This window comes from Eleginops maclovinus, chromosome 18 (genome assembly GCF_036324505.1).
Source record: "Eleginops maclovinus isolate JMC-PN-2008 ecotype Puerto Natales chromosome 18, JC_Emac_rtc_rv5, whole genome shotgun sequence".
NCBI classification, from domain to species: Eukaryota; Metazoa; Chordata; class Actinopteri; order Perciformes; family Eleginopidae; genus Eleginops; species Eleginops maclovinus.
In genome coordinates this window covers 12,401,612-12,420,758 of record NC_086366.1, presented here as the reverse complement: position 1 = coordinate 12,420,758, position 19,147 = coordinate 12,401,612, and the positions used below count along the sequence as shown (strand labels likewise).

At 41.4% G+C, this 19,147-nt stretch overlaps 1 protein-coding gene across 2 annotated transcripts in view; it reads left to right on the top strand.

The window, feature by feature from the left end:
• arhgef12a (Rho guanine nucleotide exchange factor (GEF) 12a) overlaps positions 1–19,147 on the top strand; it is a 37,936-nt gene that overhangs the window by 3,728 nt on the left and 15,061 nt on the right. Inside the window, exons 3-10 of one of the 2 annotated variants that reach the window (XM_063907457.1) lie at positions 10,789–10,809; positions 11,512–11,603; positions 13,568–13,633; positions 16,751–16,849; positions 18,079–18,128; positions 18,341–18,398; positions 18,489–18,661; positions 18,949–19,026. In XM_063907457.1, coding sequence (XP_063763527.1) covers positions 10,789–10,809; positions 11,512–11,603; positions 13,568–13,633; positions 16,751–16,849; positions 18,079–18,128; positions 18,341–18,398; positions 18,489–18,661; positions 18,949–19,026 — 637 coding nt within the window. The remainder of the gene's footprint in view (positions 1–10,788; positions 10,810–11,511; positions 11,604–13,567; positions 13,634–16,750; positions 16,850–18,078; positions 18,129–18,340; positions 18,399–18,488; positions 18,662–18,948; positions 19,027–19,147) is intronic. The other variant, XM_063907458.1, reaches the window with a different exon arrangement.

The following is a 19,147-nucleotide window of genomic DNA, read 5'->3' as shown; positions in this document are numbered from 1 at the left end:
TCGGAGAGCTGTGTCAGCTGCACTCCACTATGCATTAAGATGAGTATCCAGGGTTCATTCAAAGCTCTGATCAGAAGTGCAAAGGCTCCTGCTCAGCATGCCGTGGAGAACGATTATTTATACTCCTAACATGTTTGCCGAAACTGGATGAATAAAATACAACTGTTGCAGGCTTGTAAATATTCAAGATTCAAAGGTTTGAATGTCATATAGGCTAGCTAGAGTGTAGAAGTGGTATCAGAGTATAGAAATACTTCTAGATATCAATTAAAATAATGGAATTTTCAAGATCATAAAGAATCCTCTCTCTCTGACCTTACAATCAGGAGCAGAGACAAAATCCTCTCAATAATTGAAACTATACATTAAGCTCACTTGTTGTAGCCCGAAGGCCTTTCTCTTCATTACAAATGTTTGTCACAGCATTTTTAGGTCACAGCAAGCTGATGCATTTGAAATATTTCTTGGCTCAAGATCTAACAACCACCTGCGTTTGTTTTAAAAGCAAAAATGTATCTTGCTGTGATACAGTTTTTTATACATAATGGATGCACAACCTCCATATGCACAGCAGACAAGGAAAAGCAGTCAGAGTCCAACTGGATCATTGATTTGAAATCATTTTAACGGCTTGCCGTCAGATCTTATGTGGAGACTGGGTATTCAAAATGAATGTGAAAAGTTGTGCTTGTCGGTGACAGGATGTGTTGGGGACTTGGATATGTTTTAGATTTATAAGAAGTCAATTATTGAACGCTTTTAGGTACACCTACTCTGTTATTTTCATGGTTGTCATCACAACAACAACAAACACATTCAGGCATAAATCAACAGTTCAATTTCATGCCCTATTTAACTTTGTATTTCTTTATATCATAATTGTATAGAGTGTTGCAGGGATGACGTATTTTTGTAGGCTGACCCGGAAGTAAGCTGCGCATGTGTTCCCTCGACAAAAAAGCAATGTGACTCCTCCATAGGATTTTGGAATATTGTAAAAAAGAAGATCTGTGGAAAACTGTTTGATAAATGCACATTTTGTTCAGCCGGATAATCTCACTGCTGATGTATTTAATGTCGTAGAACAAAACGTGATCCGTCACTTAAATTTGTGTTTGTGTGCGAGCTGTCTTCCCAAATCCTACGGAGAAATCCCATTGACTCTGAGACGAGGGAACCGGAAGTGGTAGAATGCTAACTCACTTCCGGGTTTTAGGACTCGTTGCTGCACCACTTTATTGTATCGTCGTACTGTTGGAGAAGTCTTGCCTTTAAGATTTCATTGCCAACAACTCCACTGTAACTGTAATGCATATGACGATAAAACCTTTAACCTTTACTTTATTGATCCATAACAGTGGCTTTGAATCCTTACCATTAGTCCCTCCTGTGTTCTGTCACACGTCAGACCTTCACCCCATCTGATGTGGATTATGGTTTTAAATGCCACTACTCATTAAGTGGTCCATCATTTTGCTATGTTGTCATTTATCCTGTTGCCACCCTGGAATTATGCTAACATTGAAATTACAGTTGTCGGTGATGCATTAAAACACAGGGCTCTAGAAATAGATTTTGTCATCGACCAGATTCACACACTTTAAGGTTGGTGGCTTTATATTCTCTGTGCCGCAGTATCAGGCGGGTTCGGAGAAAAGCTGCGTTCAAACATTATTATTTAAAATACAACCTGAATTGATTTTATTGCAACCTACCAACATTCAGCCCAGGTTGAGAGACTAGATTCTCGGTTGTGTTTATTTGTAGAATGTAAATGAGGAACTGAGAAATATGCTCACACCTGGATGTCACTTTTGCAGACACACACCAACTCTCACCATACTCTGTTCATTGTTGCCAGGCCCCATTTCAGCCTTTTTCACACATCCTCGCAATCTCATCCATCATTTATTCCTTTATTGTCTTTAATCAGTCCCTTTCTTCGAATTAGCGCCACATTTTCATTACTGTGAAGAGCTTACTGTTGCGACAAATATGCCTCCACAAGTAAGCAAATGAAAATGGATTGGTTTGCCCATTTGTGGTTTAGTGCCTTTTTGTCTTGTTGTTTTTTATTGTATTCATGTTTATCTTTTAGTGATTTTAGTCGACACAACCCTAGTTTAAAGGGAAACAGGACTGTGAGATAGCAAAGGAGAGGGAGATGGCAAAGAGGAAAGAAACAGGCGATGCCCCAGGGGTAGTGAATGTGGGATTGTGGGTAAAGTCTAGGCATTAGCCGTGGCTCTGAGTGCTGGGGGAGTTGGGGTCTATCGCCCAGCCCTGTGATGCTGATGCTTGTGGACACCCTCTGCAATCCAGCCCTGTTGGCCTATAGAGCTTCAGGGCCCAGACATTACTCTCACTTCACAAAAGACAGGATCACTACAATGGAGAGAAAGGGGACGGGGATAAAGAGCTGTCTTGCCCAAGTGCCATGTCTTCACATGTCCATTTAAGGGGTTTTGTAGCCATGAACTGGGCTAGTGCCTCCGAGCTAACTGTGACACTTGGAAAGCCACGCTATTCTTTGGACTGCACAGTGCCCCCAGAGATGTGATGCTGGGGGTTTATCTTAGAGTTCTTGTTGTTAAGCACCTTATTTCACGCTACATTGATTCCTACAATACAGATTTCTTTTGTAACAGTACGTCTGGGGGATCTTTGTCTCCAGGGACAAATGAATGGTTGATGTTAAAAAGCATCAGTATTGGATTGGTTGTCATTTCTGTGGCCTGTTTGTGTCCCCTTCCCTGGCTCTCAGAGAGGCGATGCTCTGTGTGAACGTCGTCTCTGTGTTGTAGAGAAAGAGCAGCCCGCTGCAGCGCTGTCTGATTAACCTGCCTCTTTCTGCTGATTCAGGGGTGACTAGACAGAAAACACATCCCTACTCTTTCTCTACAAGAACCAGTTTCAGAACACAGGTTCCACCTACAACCTGCAGGTGTGTGAGGACACAGCTTCCCGAATAAAATCGAATTATTTAACTAAGATAAAACAAGGTTAGGGACAAAGGTAGGGAGGATGTCCTTTAAATCATTGCACATACGCTTATATTAATCTTTAATTTAGGTATTCTTGTTGCTTGAAATTCAGATATTTTTCCCTCAGTGTAGTGAAGAACTTGTTCTATTATCACCTTGCATTCCCTACGCTGGTTATGTGTATTGAGTGTTATGTAATAGATGGATCATTGTGGAGCTGTGGAGAGAATGAGGCAATAATGTGCCTTTTACTACATGTTGTATCAGCTTAAATGTCATCATAGGTCAGCTTCAAACAGACGAAAATACTTACTTTACGGCAGGATAACAGATCATGCTTACAAAGTATGCCATTCCAGGTGTTCATGTTTTGCTTGCAGACACTTTAACATGCCCTGTACTTTAGTAAACTTAAGTGATAGAGCTCATGACCAGGAGCGGTGTTGACAGTGTAGCATGTTAAACCACCTCTTTTCCCTCCCCAGTGCTGGAGGACAGCAGACAGCATAGCGTGAAGAAATGTCTATCCCCCAGCCCTTATGTCAGGAATCCTGATGAGGTTTATTGGGGCAGAAAGGGCACTGTTTTCCCCCTGAGGCTGAAGCTTGAGCACCAGTGCTATTGCTCTAGTCTCTCTAACACACACCATGCCTCTCTCTCTGCGTGACTGTCTGGGACACTCACTTAAAGCTTTCTCTTTCTAAAGGACAATAGTTTGTCATTACACTAAAGCCACACGTTGAGAGTGGCATCAGTGTGTTTGATATTAAACCAGTCTGTAGACAGAAAGGAGTTCAGAGAAGGAGTGTCACTGTGTGGGTGTAGACTACTTCCTTCTCAGTGGCAGGGAGTGGAAAGCAGTGATGTAATACTGGCTGTGTGGTTGTGTTTGCACCACATTGTGTGACTCAGGTATATAGATTAGGTTTGTGTGTGTGTGTGTGTGTGTGTGTGTGTGTGTGTGTGTGTGTGTGTGTGTGTGTGTGTGTGTGTGTGTGTGTGTGTGTGTGTGTGTGTGTGTGTGTGTGTGTGTGTGTGTGTGTGTGTGTGTGTGTGTGTGTGTGTGTGTGTGTGTGTGTGTGTGTGTGTGTGTGTGTGTGTGTGTGTGTGTGTGTGTGTGTGTGTGTGTGTGTGTGTGTGTGTGTGTGTGTGTGTGTGTGTGTATGTTCATTCTCTCCCTCCCTGGCAGGCTGCGAGCATGAATCAGGCTGCTGAAGGGACTGTATCATTACACCATTGAGATAGAATCACAGAGCAGTCTTGAAGAGGTGGGATGAATGGATGGCAGGCTGAGAAGGAGATGCTGCCAGCTCCATAGGATACGTGGCAGGCCGGTGGCATGACTCAGCACAAAAACCCAGCTGAGGACATTGCGTTTCACCGCAGAGCTAAACTCTAGCTCTGCAAAGCTTTCCTGTGGAATCTAACATCTGAGGAGGTTCTGCTGGGTGCAAGGTTATGTTGTATTTCATCTCCCGGAATGAAACACACCTCAGTCTGATCTCTACAGGCTGCAGGCAACTCCCAAAACGGTCCAATCCTCTCCCAGTTTCAGACAGGCCACACCTCTTACTGCCTCAACAACACCTGTGCTGTGAGCTGAGCTGCTCAGCTTTTGGTTTCAATCATACTTGAACAAATACTCTCCTACTTTGTTGAGTAACTTTGGAACAGACAGTGTATCCTCAAGATCAGTTTGTACTTTTCTGAGTTGCCACTTAAAATATGGAATAAGCTACTTATAACTCAACTTTAGCTGCCTTTCTATATATATATCTGCCTTTCTCTGCTTGAGGAACTGAGAATAGCCTGAAGTGCTTCCCCTGAATCTGGCACGAGTGGATCTAGTTCCTTATTGTTCACCGCTTTCCTTCCTCTTTTACTTCAGGAGACCCTTTCACAGCACTGTCTGTGTCAGAGTTCTGCTCCCTCAGGGCTGGTCTTCCCTCCCTCCTCTACTGTTTGTCTCTTTCTCGTGGTCTGGTCCTGGCCTCTCTTGGTGCCACTGTTGCTGTAGTTGGCTCAGCTCTGCCACAGTTTTCCATCAAAACACCAAACCTCAATGGAGCATTCAAGCCCAGGCCCGCTCCAGTGCAGCCCCTCCCTCCTATCCCACCCTGTTCTGACTCTGCCTACTTTATCCCTTTTTCACTCCCTGCGCACGTAATGGCCTCATCCAGGAAGAGGTCCTAGCTGAGATTTGAAGGCTTTTATCGCTGAATCTGAGGGATTGAATGAGCTCAGTGAGAAGTATCCTTAACTTCTGTCTGTCGGTAATTAGTTAGAAAAGCTCTTGCAGAGTTTCTGTATGATCTCAAAAAGCTAAAACTTTAATCCTCACAAGTAGAACAGCTGCAGTTGCTGGTGTTATTCTTGTGGACAGATTTACAAGAAACCATTTGTAAGTGCTGCAGCAGGGCAAAGCTTTTATGGGCTGTTGTTGGTCGCACTTGATTCATACAGTTTTGATGTTCTAAATACGATGTGATAGATAAATCACAGAGGATAAATTGGATCCATGCATTTTAAATCATGACTCTCACAATGTGTTGCACAACTGTGTATTTCATAAGGCTGCAACTAATATCTAGATTCATTATTTTGTCTAATAAATTGAAGAAATAAGTAAAAATGAACTAATTGTTTCAGCTCTGGCATGTTATCTTGTGTCTTGTTCTGTAGAACCCTAATACCGTAGTAGAACATTTAAATAATAATAATACATTTTATTTGAAGGCGCCTTTCTTGGCACTCAAGGACACCATACATGATGCACACACAAGGACAATAAAAGGAATCAACAATGCAAGTAAAAAATAAAAACAATAGACGGTGACAGAGGAATTGATATCAGGGGGAATAAGCAGTTTTGAGCTGTTTTGAAATTGGGGAATGAAACCATGTTTCTGAGTTGGGGTGGTAATCAGTTCCAGAGACGGGGAGCAGAGTGGCGGAATGCTCTGCTCCCAATGGTGATGAGACGGGCGGAGGGGACAGACTGGTGTATGGAGGAAGAAGATCTGAGGGAGCGGGAGGGAGTGGGAACATGGAGGAGGTCGGACAGATATGGGGGGGCGAGGTTGTGGATGGCTTTGAATGTTAACAGGAGGACTGGTGGACAGGAGTGATGTGGTGGATGGAGGGGGTCCGAGTTATGACGCGGGCAGCTGAATTCTGGACTAATTGAAGTTTATGGAGAGTTTGTTGAGGGAGGTCGAAGAGGAGAGAGTTGCAGTAATCCAGACGGGAGGTGACGAGGCTGTGGACAAGGATGGCGGCAGTGTGGGGGGTAAGGGAGGGGCGATTAGGGCCTACGCAAAAAAAATCTTTTGTCTTCTGGACATTCACTTCTTATGGAGCCTTTAAAAAAGACTAGACAGCTTAGCATGAGTGGAGCCTGTATCCATCCAAGTCCCATAAGTCTTCCTAACTTCCCCATTTCATTTCCGGTTGCTACAACATCTGTATAGTATTTTGATTTGAGAGCCTATGTGACATATTGTATGGTTTGTAAGTGAATACTCGTTGTAAAATCACTTCAGAAATCCTCTGTGTGTGTTGGATTTTGAGGACACTCTAAAGACTCTTCTGTGTTTATGCACTGACAAAGATATGAGATAAATCAGTCTAACAATCGTATAGTCTGGCGTTAAGTTCCCACCTGTAGGCCTGCAGGAGCGCTGTGTCTCTGATGTCTTCTTGTCCACTTCATTTGGGAATAGTGCTCAAAACTTATAATCAGTGCTGTGTGTTGTGCAGCTACGCGCTAATGCTGGTGGGTTGTCATTTTATTGATTTTTCGATTTTCTTTTCCACACACCATTTCCCTGTAATGGAAGGAAAATCAATGACAGCAGCACTCTCATCCACCCAGGCCTCATTTCCTGCTAAATGTTGTATCTTAGTCTACCTTTTATTTGCTTCAATGCAAAAGAAGTTGTGTTTTCTAGTTGTCCCTCTAATCCATGATCGTGAGAGTGATATCTCATTGAAGCCCAGAGGAATATTTTAATCATATTTGGCACAAATATCCATGTGGATTTGAGGATGAGCTGGCTGGCATTCGTCCCAAGAAACTGTATGCTAATGTTGACAGCGAGCACAGTAAAGTGATGTTTGATATCCACAAGGCAAAACAAATGTTTTCAGGCCATTTCCCAACACCATCACACAGAAAAAGAACAGAAGAGCCACCCATCTTGGAACTGTGGTGAATATAAAGGTGCTGTGCTTCCTGATTACAAATGTGTTGGAAGAATTCCCCTTTTTAGAAATGAAAGCTTCTTTGCATCAGCTTCCAACAACCTGTTGCAAAAACTGAAGGTTGGGGGTCTCCTCAGGAAGCACAGTCTGCTCTGTCTCTCCCTGCAGAGGGCTTCAGTGATGTGTCCAGTTCTCATCAGAAATGTCAATGGGGGATGAGGCCCAGTTTTTTTTTGTTTCAGTCCTGATCGACCTCAGCCTCCTGGAAGAGGGGAGTCGTTCAAAGAGCTTTTGCCCAGCTGTTTGGGGTCAGCTATCATACCCGCGTAAGGGTTTTAGAAGTGTACAGTTCCTGGGTGGACAGCAGATTGCACTCTATCCCCCTCTCAGCAGAGTGAAAGATACACTGCGGTGCCTCATTCACAACTGCAAAAGCAGTTCCAGCTAGTGATGGAGGAAGTGAGGATGGACTCCATGATGGTGGTGTAAAAGTTGTCTTTGCCAGGTCGTCCTTCAGCTGATGCAGGAAATATCTCCTCTGAGGGGGGTGGAGAAGCTCAGCTGTTGGTGTATAGGGAGGAGAGCAGATGAGAAAGCAGCATTTAGATAAACCTGTGGAAGTGGTTTAAGACCCTCTTAACCTTCTTCTCCTTGATGACAAACAGGACAGGTGGTTCTACCTCCAGCTCATTGATATTGATGATATTGAGCTTCAGGTTATTGTAGTTGCACCATGTGATGACTCTTTGAGTCCTCTGTAGCCTCTGAAAAAATATGCTGACCCCATGTTTCTCACTGGAAAGTATTCACAGGAATCAAACATCCTATAATCATCCATTTAACCAGAAAACACACTTCATGCTTTTTAATTAATCCTTCAAAAAGTCTTCAATTCATATTTTACATACTTCTACTTAGAACGCTGTTTTTAAAAAACATTGGAAAAGTGGTTATCAACCTTAACAGTTTACAGTGATTCAGATTTGGTTTCCAGGGGCGGATCGACAGGGGGGGTCTATTCCCAGCTCCCCCACCTAACTTTTTTGTTCTTAAACTTTATTTGGTAAATCGAAACTCCCCTATGTCCACAACCTTCTCAAAGCATTCAACAAAGCAATACTTTGACCTAACTATTTTTATTTAAAGAATAACCCCTAAAAGCCCCTAAAATATTTTGCTAAGGCCCTGCATAATGCGCACACAGCTCAGCAGCCGAGAGAGAGCAGCGACTGAGCTGTCCCCAGCATCTGAAGGTGTAGTCTGTAACCCCGCGGAACATTCTGTCCTTGTATTGATTTAAGTAAAGACACAAAGAGTTTAATACACAATATTAAAAACGGCGTGTTTGTATTCCTACCTTTTAACAGACGGTCGCCTTTTCAGGCCGTTTCGTTCCAACAACACACTACACAGTGACAGTATTAGCTAGGAGATCGATCATTTTGATTTTGTAAGCTAAGCAGTTAAAAAAATTCATTGGTTAACCTTACATGTCACAGCAAATAATGAATAAATTAAAACAGGTTACATCGCATATGTTTACTGCATAGACGGTAAATACAGGTGTACCGTCAAACTGAGAAAATACAATTTGAGTAAATATTGTGAACACAAAGGGTTTAATGTTTTTTCTTTTCTTGTTTTTTGAAGTTAATTTGATTTCTACGTGGCCCTACCGTGTAATGTATTACAACGATTTTAACCAGTGCTTTACATCTTGGCTCTTGCAGGCCAGAGCTGGAGTAATTCAACAGAAAATGTAAAGAAAAGGGTATTGTTTATTCTTTTAGCACAAAAAGTCAGAGAACTGAAAAGAAGGACAAGAGAGAGGGAAATTAAGTAGAGGAGAGATGGTGGGGAGGCAGTTGCCATTCTAGCTGAACCAATGGTATGTTTTTTCTCCTCATCCATTACAGTAGATAGCATGGCATGTCACTCACATAAAACTTCACGTAAAATAACATGTAAATTCCTGCTTTCTGTTTAATGTGTTTTACAGGATTACTTGTGTAAAGATTTACAAATGCATCTTACTAAAAATATAAAACAAATGCCATGCCCCCCTTCAAAAACCTCTTGCCACCACATGTAAAATGGTCTAGATACGCACGCCACTGCCAGGGGCAACAAGGAACCTTTGACTTCCAAGCCATTGATTGGTTTATCATTGTTCTTGTATTGGAAGACCTTTACTCTTGTACTCTTTTAACCAGTGCATCTTTTAGTGTCTCCGTACTCTTGATGCCTCTTAGACAGGTTAAATAATAGTGAGCCCTTTATTCATGTCCCATACTGATGGTTATTTGAGATATAGATACTAACAATATTATTTTTCAGCATTGAATAAATCATCCTGTAGTAGTACAACCTTATTTCTGAACCATTACAGACAGCATGCTGCGTCACCCAGCCCCTCAGTTTGCCTGTAAACATTTTCATTTGTTCCTGTATGATGAACCAAAAACAACTTGTGCCTGCTCAGTTTTGCCATCCCATAGCTTGTACGTAGGCATGTCCCAGCTCAGTGTGTGTGTGTTTATGTGCTGACTTTTCCATCTCTCCAATTCAGAGGTTTCTTAGGGAGTGGGCTACTTAAAGTTAGTTTTTTTCTTTCTGCTGGAGGCTCTGGAACTTATTACAGTCTGAGGCATGTTCATAAACGGGCCATTCAGCGGGCCCTGCCTGGCTCTGAATGGGACACACTGTCGCCAGGAGAAAGAGAGTTAATGTGGGCTAGTTAGTTGTGAGTCCTCCCTATTACTGAAGACTGGGGTAGTGATTCCTATGACTCTTATGTACTATAAAACAGTGTGCATTTACATTTGAAATAATACCAGCGCAATACAAAGTTATATCCGATGTTTCATTCCCTTTGTCTATTACATTTCTTTAAGCATTATGAAAAATGGCAAAGCTTACTTGACATAGCCTTAAATAAATGGATATATTCAGTCAATAAGCTTAAAATGTATTGGTTTTTTGTAGTTATTTATTTCCTGTCTGAGACATCCATATTTTCCATGCTCAAGAGTTCATTTCAATGAATCAATATCTCTTTAAATCTGTGTTTTCTATTTGCGCCTGCCTAACAGCAAATCAATGAGAACAATCTCTAACCTCCTAGAAAATATGTCCTTTTCCAACATGGTGCGGACAGTATCCGTAGATGATTTCATCACTGCATCACTCGCTGGCAGGAATCGGTCTCAGGGCGAGCTGCCTTGAAGGAAACAGGCCATGGATGTGACTAGGATATGATTATTACTGTCAAGTCATGATGTCTGTGAGGAAGTAAATCATGGCACGCATACACACACAAACACACACAGACACACACACACACACACACACACACACTCTGAGAGGCAGAGGACATTTGACCTGGAAAAGGCTTTAATCTGCAGCTGAAGAACTCTGATGTTTGATCAGGATTATCATGTTTACCACTATATGCGCCTGAGCGGAAGCTGTCAGCTTGACATCTGGTTCTTCATCCTTCATATAGGATGAAGAACTCAGCTTTTCTTTGCTGTATAACATGTGTTGTCTTATTAGTTTATTTCTTTCAGATACTGATGAACCTTTTCTTTTATCTATACAGGTTTCCCAAGAAAGCAAACAGGTAAGAATCACATTGTATTTGTATTTAATTGCAAATATTCATGCATGTTTATGGGAAAGTAATCCTGTGGCCCCACACACGTACACACAAAGAGCTCCAGATGAAGGAAATGAGGCAGATTTTTAGTAGGAACTGCTGTGCTGCAACACAGAAGTCTTCAGAGCTTGGACCAAACATACCCTCTCTCTCCCCTCCCTCTCGCTCATGTACACACTCACACACACAAACACACAGAGAGTGAGGGACAAAGGGGTCCCTCTTCTGAGGGCGGTCCATCACTGCCTTTCACTGTGAACAGAACAGTGGCCATTCACAGTTGGGGCCGCTATAGGCAGAGGCAGCCATACATCGCCTCCTGAGGTTCAAGCGGAGTCTGGCCTCGTAGCACCTCCTCTGAGGAGCGTCCTTTCTCTGGCCTTGCTCCCTGGGCACTCAGCAGAGCGGCTCCACATCCTCTCTGGCTGTCACATTATACAGTAGACACACTCGCCATGATTCATACACTACGAGTTCCTCTTGCCACATTATTCAAAAGAGAACAATTGCTGTTTCTGTTTTAATGCCTCCTGAACCTTCACCTGCCTGCATCTGAGGCACATGCGGGGTAGAACCGCAAGACACAAGCACAATGCCTGTAAAAACGCCTGTAAAAACGCATACTATGAAAGTACCTGTTCCTCATGGGTTTTTCTCTCCCTCTAGAACCAGCAGCATTCTCAGTAAAGACCACCCCCCGGACAAGAAACCCAAAAGTGACAAAACCTCACTTCCCTCCAATGAGTTTGACCCTACAGGTAACATCCCACTTTCTGTTTCAGACTCACACTCCTCTTCTGTTTTTTCAGTGGTTCTCTAACTCTGTCACACACTCCATCCTGTCCCTCTATCTCTATGCATCACTTTATTGGACACATTATCTTCTTTCTTTTCCTCTCACACATATATCTCTCTGTTGTCAGTCACTCTCTTTAATAAACACACATGTCTCTGACAACAACTGTGGTGATGATGGTTTGTTTGATGCACAAGGCATGCTGGGAAGGCGAAAGTGTGTGTGTGTGTGTGTGTGGTGTGTGGTTGTGTGTGTATCTTGCTCTATGCTTTGTGCTCTCTTTAAAAACCTTTAAAGAGGAAGTTGAATTGTTTTCATGTGTTGATTCAACTAATGGACACTATACTACAAACTATACTCTGCATTATTCCAGTCTGTTGTGGCAATACATGCTGTGGATTTTAAACCAATAATGGGACCTAAAAATCTTCAGCTGCATGATTAATGTCCTCATGTATTTTTTTAGTTCTACATAATGCAGTGCACCGGGGGTTTTACATGTTCAAAGTTGGGTGGTCACAAAGCATGCTGGAAGGGCACAAAAAAGCCACTAAGCCTGTTACGCACTCTGGCTTGGAGTTTATTGCAGGGTGAGATCTTAGGGTTCGGAAACAGACTAGTTGGATATGGGGACACTCCCTGTGGTGTTTGTCAGCAGTCAGGGCAGTTTGATTTGAGACATGACTGAAGCTTCTGTATTCAAAACAAAATAGAATATCCTCTGCACCACATGGTGGCTTATCTCTGTATGATGCAACGAAACATAGACAAGATGTGCTCAGTCAGTGGTTACACAATACACGCACTAACTGGCCTGTATGTGTGGCCTCACTACAGCATGTTTCCCATCTCTTTCTGATGGATTAGACTGATGCAGTTATTAAACTGTTCAAGTTTTAAGTTACCAAACACAAGCAGAACGTTTCATTATGAAACTGAAAACCTAAATCTGTACGTGCATCCTTCTTGTCATGACCTGTTGCATACCTGCATGGTGTTACTGTGTTTAAAAAAATCTATCCCTTCTAGCTATCTGCAAGTTGCATGAACTCTTTTACTATCTTTTTTCCAGATTTTCTCCTGAATGCACTTTTCTGTCATCATTTCAAAATGGTTTGATTTTATTAGAGATGGGCAGGAGTCGTGAGATGCAGTGGAAATTGATGTTTACACTAATTCCTAAAATTCAAATGTTTACAAATGAATAATTTACAGTAATTAGGTTATTTATTACCTCTTTAAACACATTAAATATACTAGATATTGATATTTGAACTTCTTTTGTCGTACGCTCTGTTGACACAACTTGTAGTATAACCTTCTGTTGTTGACAGACAGACAGACCAGAAACTGTGTTGAGTACACTGTAATTGCAAGTCTTCATCTTACTTGAATATATTTAGTTTGACCATACTTGTGCCCTTAATCAAAGACTCAATTCCATTTATTCAAGATGAATCAAATATTATTATAATATGTTCAGATATCAAGGACTGAATATGTATACATTCCAAAATGTTATGGTGCCATTTAAAATGTGTTGTGCACTGAAACCACTCCAGATCATTACTTCCATGCAGGATAAAAAGATGGGAGAAATTGGGGAGCCTGTCATTGAAGTCGCAATAGATTGTGAGAGTGACACCTATAGGAGGGGAGGTGTTTGGAAAACTTCCAACAAAAATCAAGCTAGTTTATTTCCAGTGTCTGCACTCCTGCCAGTCTACATCATTATGTTTATTCAACTAGCTTTTTGTTTATTTAATTTTTCTCCTCCCATGATTGTTTCTCCCTCATAATTTTCTCTTTCCTGTTTTGTGTTTCCTTTCCTTATGTTGGTTCTCGTCTTGTTTGTGTGTGTGTGTATGTGTTTGTTTGCTGCTGTGCTGTCTGCGCTGTGGTCTGCGTGGTGGGGGCTGTGAGCAGAAGCTCTGGTGGTGCAGAAGAGTGGCAGCAGCAGTGTGCTAGCAGAGGGGAAGCCTGAGTCCTGTGGTAAGATGCTCCTGTTGGATGGGCTGGTGTGACAGCTGCATCCATACATGCTTCAGATCGTGCTGTGAAATTGCCACTAGATGTTTTGTTTATATCACACTGTAATCAAAATAGTTGTTTTTATTTCTTATATGTTTATTTCTTATGATATTTAACTGCATGTTCAAAGGTCTGTCTTGCATGCTCCTCGAAGTTGGTCAGAAAATGAGTGATGATAGATCATTTTAACGGATATAAACACGATTCACCTGTTGATGCAACAATTACACTTGTGCTGAAGACAAAGGAGCAACACAAAGTTTAACTTGGAGTAATTATTTTAACAGACTATTGCTGGAAACTGACATGAGAGGTTTTCTGCATGATTGCACGTGTCTGGCAGCTCACACCTTATGGAATGTGGTTTGACTGCCGTAACTAACAATTATTTTCATTATCAGTCCATCTGCCACTTTTTTGGTCTAAACTAATCTGAAAATGGTTTAAGTCTGTTACATTTGGAAATCTCAATGTGGTATCTTCTTAAAGTAGGGTTTTTGTTTGTTCACATTTCATTAACTGTAATTACGTAGTTCACTATCATGTAAGATAAATAAAAACAGTAAATCTTCACAATTAAAAAGCTCTAACGAGGGAATATTAAGCATCTTTCCTTAAAATATTTTTGATTTATTAATATTGTTTTTGTAATTATAGACATCCTTCTCCAGATGGGATTACATTGGCTCAAGTGTGAAGTCTAGTCCTCCTGATTTTATGTTGTTTTCAAGTCAAATCTATGAAAACCACTTTAATTCTGCTGTTCATCCATCAGTTTAATACAATATGTTTATATATTTTACCCAAATACAGCTTAGTGCATCATTTTTACCTCAATCAAATAACGTTTTAGTTACTATTTCCACCTTGGAAAAAAGGTCACTTTCACTTCACCTTAACAGCTGTGCTCAGTTCTATTTAAGATAGGTTTTGGATTACCAGGATAACTTTGCATAGTTTACTATAAACCATAATCCCATATTTGAGTCAGGTCCTAATATTGATGTAACATTTAAGTTTATAAGTGATCATGCAAATGGGGTTAGAAATTAAGATCACACAGAAAATAATACTTTTCAAGCTCACAGGGATTAAATCAAAGCCCACCCTGAACATATTTTCAGAAGCCATCTCAACAGGATGATTATTGAGCCTCAACTCACTAGTGTGAGTGTTCGCTTACATGCTTATGCTCATTTTCACAACAACTGTGCTAAAATAGAGACAGACGTTCATAGTTTATTTAATTTGAATAGATTTCAAACATAATTAGTTTTATTAGGTGCCTGGTCTCGCATGCATTGAATTGACAAAACAAATCTGAAGAACCTGTTTCCTCTGATGTCTCATCTCTATCTAGTACATAGTTTATCAAGATTACTCTTCAGTTTCATTCTCAACAAAGGATAATAGTTCTCTATTTGGACCATTTATGTTTGAAACCTTTGGGTTTGGTCTTGCACTATTTAAAAATTTGAGAAATTCACAGATCACAGCCATTCTTTATCACGTTTCCCAAAACAGATTTTAACTTTGAGGAAATAAGTCTGACCTTTGTGTGCGGTATGCTTACAACTTAGAAAACCTGAAGCCCCTCAAACACAAAAAGAAGGAAGCTGTAACTTTTAAAGGTCAATGTTTTCTCTAGAGTACATTTCCTATTGTTTCAGCTATCGACGACGATTTACAGTCAAACGGCTGAATTATAAATGACGTTTGATGGATTAACCTGATCAGAGATCTGTCAGCACTGCCCCTGGTTTATAAACACCAACCAATGATGGCAAAACATCAACATCTAGAGGCAAATTCACTCGTAAGCTCTTTAACCCATATGTCTTCATCTGTTTCCTTGTCACCCCTGCCCTCTCTCCCTTTCCCTTCCCCCTGCTCCCTGCTCCCTCAGCTCTACCTAACCTTCTCTCCACACCCCTCCCCCCTGCCTGGGGCCTTTGCCTACCCTAACCTCCATGCATTAGCTCCTGTTCCTTACACTCTCCAACCCCCACCCCACCACTGCCTTATCGATCGCCTCACCTCTCTGGTTGATTCTGCACAAGAAACCAGTTCAAGGGTCACCTCACTCACTGTGGGTTACTTATACAAACGGCATTGTATAGAGGTTTAAAGATTACTTTTATTGCAAAAATCTTCCTACTTCTTCCTCATGAGATCATGAAACAACATATTGTTCAGGATTTTGCATTCTATGTATTGTGTGGTCTTTTGTCTCTGCTGTTTTCTAAGTCTAGTCGGTGTCAGCCAGACATTAGATAAGCTCTAATCTCTTTGCGCTATGCTACACCTCATAAAAAAACCTGAAAAGTAACGTTCCTTCTTCTGGCCTGCGAGACTACAAACAAACATATCTTCACACAGAAGGCCCGACATCGTTATCACTTTTAGTGTTAAGGATTTATTATTGTTTTTTGGTGTCATGTTCCAAAATGAGGCAGTAGAGAATGATCAACTCTGTTTTTAATGTGTACAAAATACATAAAAGCTGTTGCTATTTAAAGCAACAAGCTTTCTTTAATGTACATGCTCAAATCGTGGCATGATGTCGTCATGCTTACCTGACAAGAATCAAAACCGGACATGGGTCATGTGCGGATATGTTGCAGGACATTTTCACATGCGTAGAGCCCTCAAACAATACTAGCATGACCAAATGCACGTACATTATTGTTAATGTTCCTCATTTCATTACTGGCTGCAAAATCCCTTCTTAAAGCAAATTCAGTACAAGTGATGGGGAAAACATATCTTGTAGGACAGGAGGAACAAAAGATAGAGATCAACAATTCTTTTGAAGTACACACAGGCATGTGAGTATCGTTTTAGGATAGACTTTACAACGTGAATCTATCCTGTGATGGATCTAGCCCTTAAACTACCTCAGTATATACCCAATATTGAATTATTTCACAATAAATTTTTAAGCTTATTTCAAACATCTGTTGAGAATGTAGGCTAAGGTTGAGTTTTATTTGATATGCTGGTGCCACAGAGGGAAGTACATTTCTTTCAGTGACTTCCTGATCCTTTTAAAACACTGTCTTTCTGTCTCACTTGCAGGTCTGGTCCAGCGATGTGTTATCATCCAGAAAAATGAAAATGGCTTTGGGCTCACTGTCAGCGGTGACAACCCAGTGTTTGTGCAGCTTGTCAAAGAAGGTAAGGTTAGGTCCCGAACTTAAAAGGACTGAGAAAAACATGTTGTTACAATGACTACTTCTGGTCCAAGCAATTGAAATAGAGATTTGGGCTCCATCGTCATGCACTGACATCAAACTGTCATGGTAGTTTGCTCTGAACTCACAGATCTGAGGGGTAATTGGGACTCAACAACCATCACCACTCTGGTACTTACTTGGAGAAGTGAAGTCGTTCACTGTGTATTTCCACCTCAGTAGTTTCACAGTAGCTCAAGCTTCTACTTTATCATGTTGTATTCTATAGAGGGGACTGTGACAGGATACTGAGAGGGCCCCGGCAGTCTTTAACTGTCTGCAGAGGATGATGGGGGCTGTTATCAGGTCACAAAAAACATTACAGCCAGTGTACAGTAGTGAGTGAGTGAGAGATAGATGAGGAAGCAACTGATCGAGGACTTTTGTTGCACAGTCATCCATGCTGGGCGGTGTTAGACTCTCCCTGTATGGCTCCCCATTTGTGCATTTGTCACTGACTCCATGCAAAGAGGAGTCTACTTAGTTTCATCTGGATAATTTATACAAACAAAGCAAACCAAATATCTGTAGCACTTGCTGCAGCTTTTCCTGTTTATACTACCAATGTACAAGATGACAAAATTAAAGAGGTAGGATCTGTTTTAACCCAGGTTTACCCCTTATGCGATCAGGAGGAATTGAGTTTAGAACCTTGGTTGGTATAGATGTTCAGCCCATGCCGATCATATTTACAACATTTTCAGTCACAAGATAACCTTCTATCCTTCGACTTTTTGTCCAAGTGACAAAACAAGATCATCTCCTTATTTTAGGGGGCACCAGTTAAAACAGTTCATAACACTCAGGGCCCAAAATGCACTTTATAAGTGGTGTGTTAGTAAAACTCAGCTGTATGCTGCTGACTTCAGTCAGACGTGGATCTCTTAATAACCTGTCTCATGGGTAAATCCCTTTGTTTTGGGTGGAGCTGTGAAACAGGTCCTTCTCATAATATAACCACTGTTATGGTCTTTCAAAATAGCACTCAGACAGTCACTTTGCGACACCTGCCCTGTCAGGGCTGGATGATGTATTCATTGTGCAGAAATATCAACGACTGCATCATGAAGCATTATTATCTTGTGTGTTTTCCCCTCTATCCATTTCATTCTTTTAATGGTTTTTATTTACTACCCATCTTTGCCTTAACGCTCTTTCTCCTGTGTTTGCCAGATGGGGCTGCTATGCAGGCAGGTGTTCAGACAGGAGACAGGATCATCAAGGTATTGTGTTCTTCTGCCTCAATGTCTTTAAAGTGCTGAAATTACTGGGGTCTTTTTCAAGGCCAATACAGAGGCTGTAGACTGCCACCCTCTGGTCTCTCAGTGTATCGACTCTGGATGGACTGAAATGTCAAAAGGAATCTTCACCTCTTGGTTTTGGACTCAGAGTGAGTTTTTCTAATTCTCATGATGGCACCATTGCTGTCTTCCAGGTTAACGGGACCCTTGTTACGCATTCTAATCACATAGAGGTGGTGAAGCTAATCAAATGTAAGTACCTCTGTCTGCATTTTAGCCAAAGCCACCTTTAAATAAACCTTTAATGAGACTGACACTTTGCTTTAATTTTTTTCATTCTAGCCGGCTCCTATGTGGCCCTCACAGTATTGGGGCGTCCTCCGGGGCTCGCCCAGATCCCCTTGTCTGAAGCAGAGTCTGAAATGCTGGGCGTTAGTATTTCCTCTCCAAACTCCCCAGCAACAGAACGCCCCTATAGTCCTCTGAACCGACTCTCCACCTCTCAGTCACCATGGGTAACCATCACTTACTTCTGTCACCCTATTTCTATTTCTTGCCTCTACAAACTTGCCTTCCTTCTTCATCCTCCTTTCACATCATGTTGGGGATTTTCACCTGGATTATATTTCCCTTTCTTCTAAATGTGCTAATTTATGTAGTGGATATCTATAACTCATCCTTTCCTCCAATTTTATTTAAATGCATTCGGATTACCTATATCAAAAAATTGCTTAGTCTCTCTAGTCTGATTCGCAGTTTTTCCATATGCTTTCAACTTTCCCTTTTCTGTTTTTTCCTAAAGGATGAAAATAGCAGCATCTGCAACCAGAAGCTTGACATGCTGCAAAGGATGCCCTCTAAAGAGCAACAGGAGCTGCAGGTTAGCATAATAATCCCTGCCACTTACTGGCTCTCTCTATCGCCACACTGTGTTTCTTGGTAGGTGTTAGCAACAGCAAAGTGATTTTCATCCTTTCATATCACAGCCTATTGAGGAATGT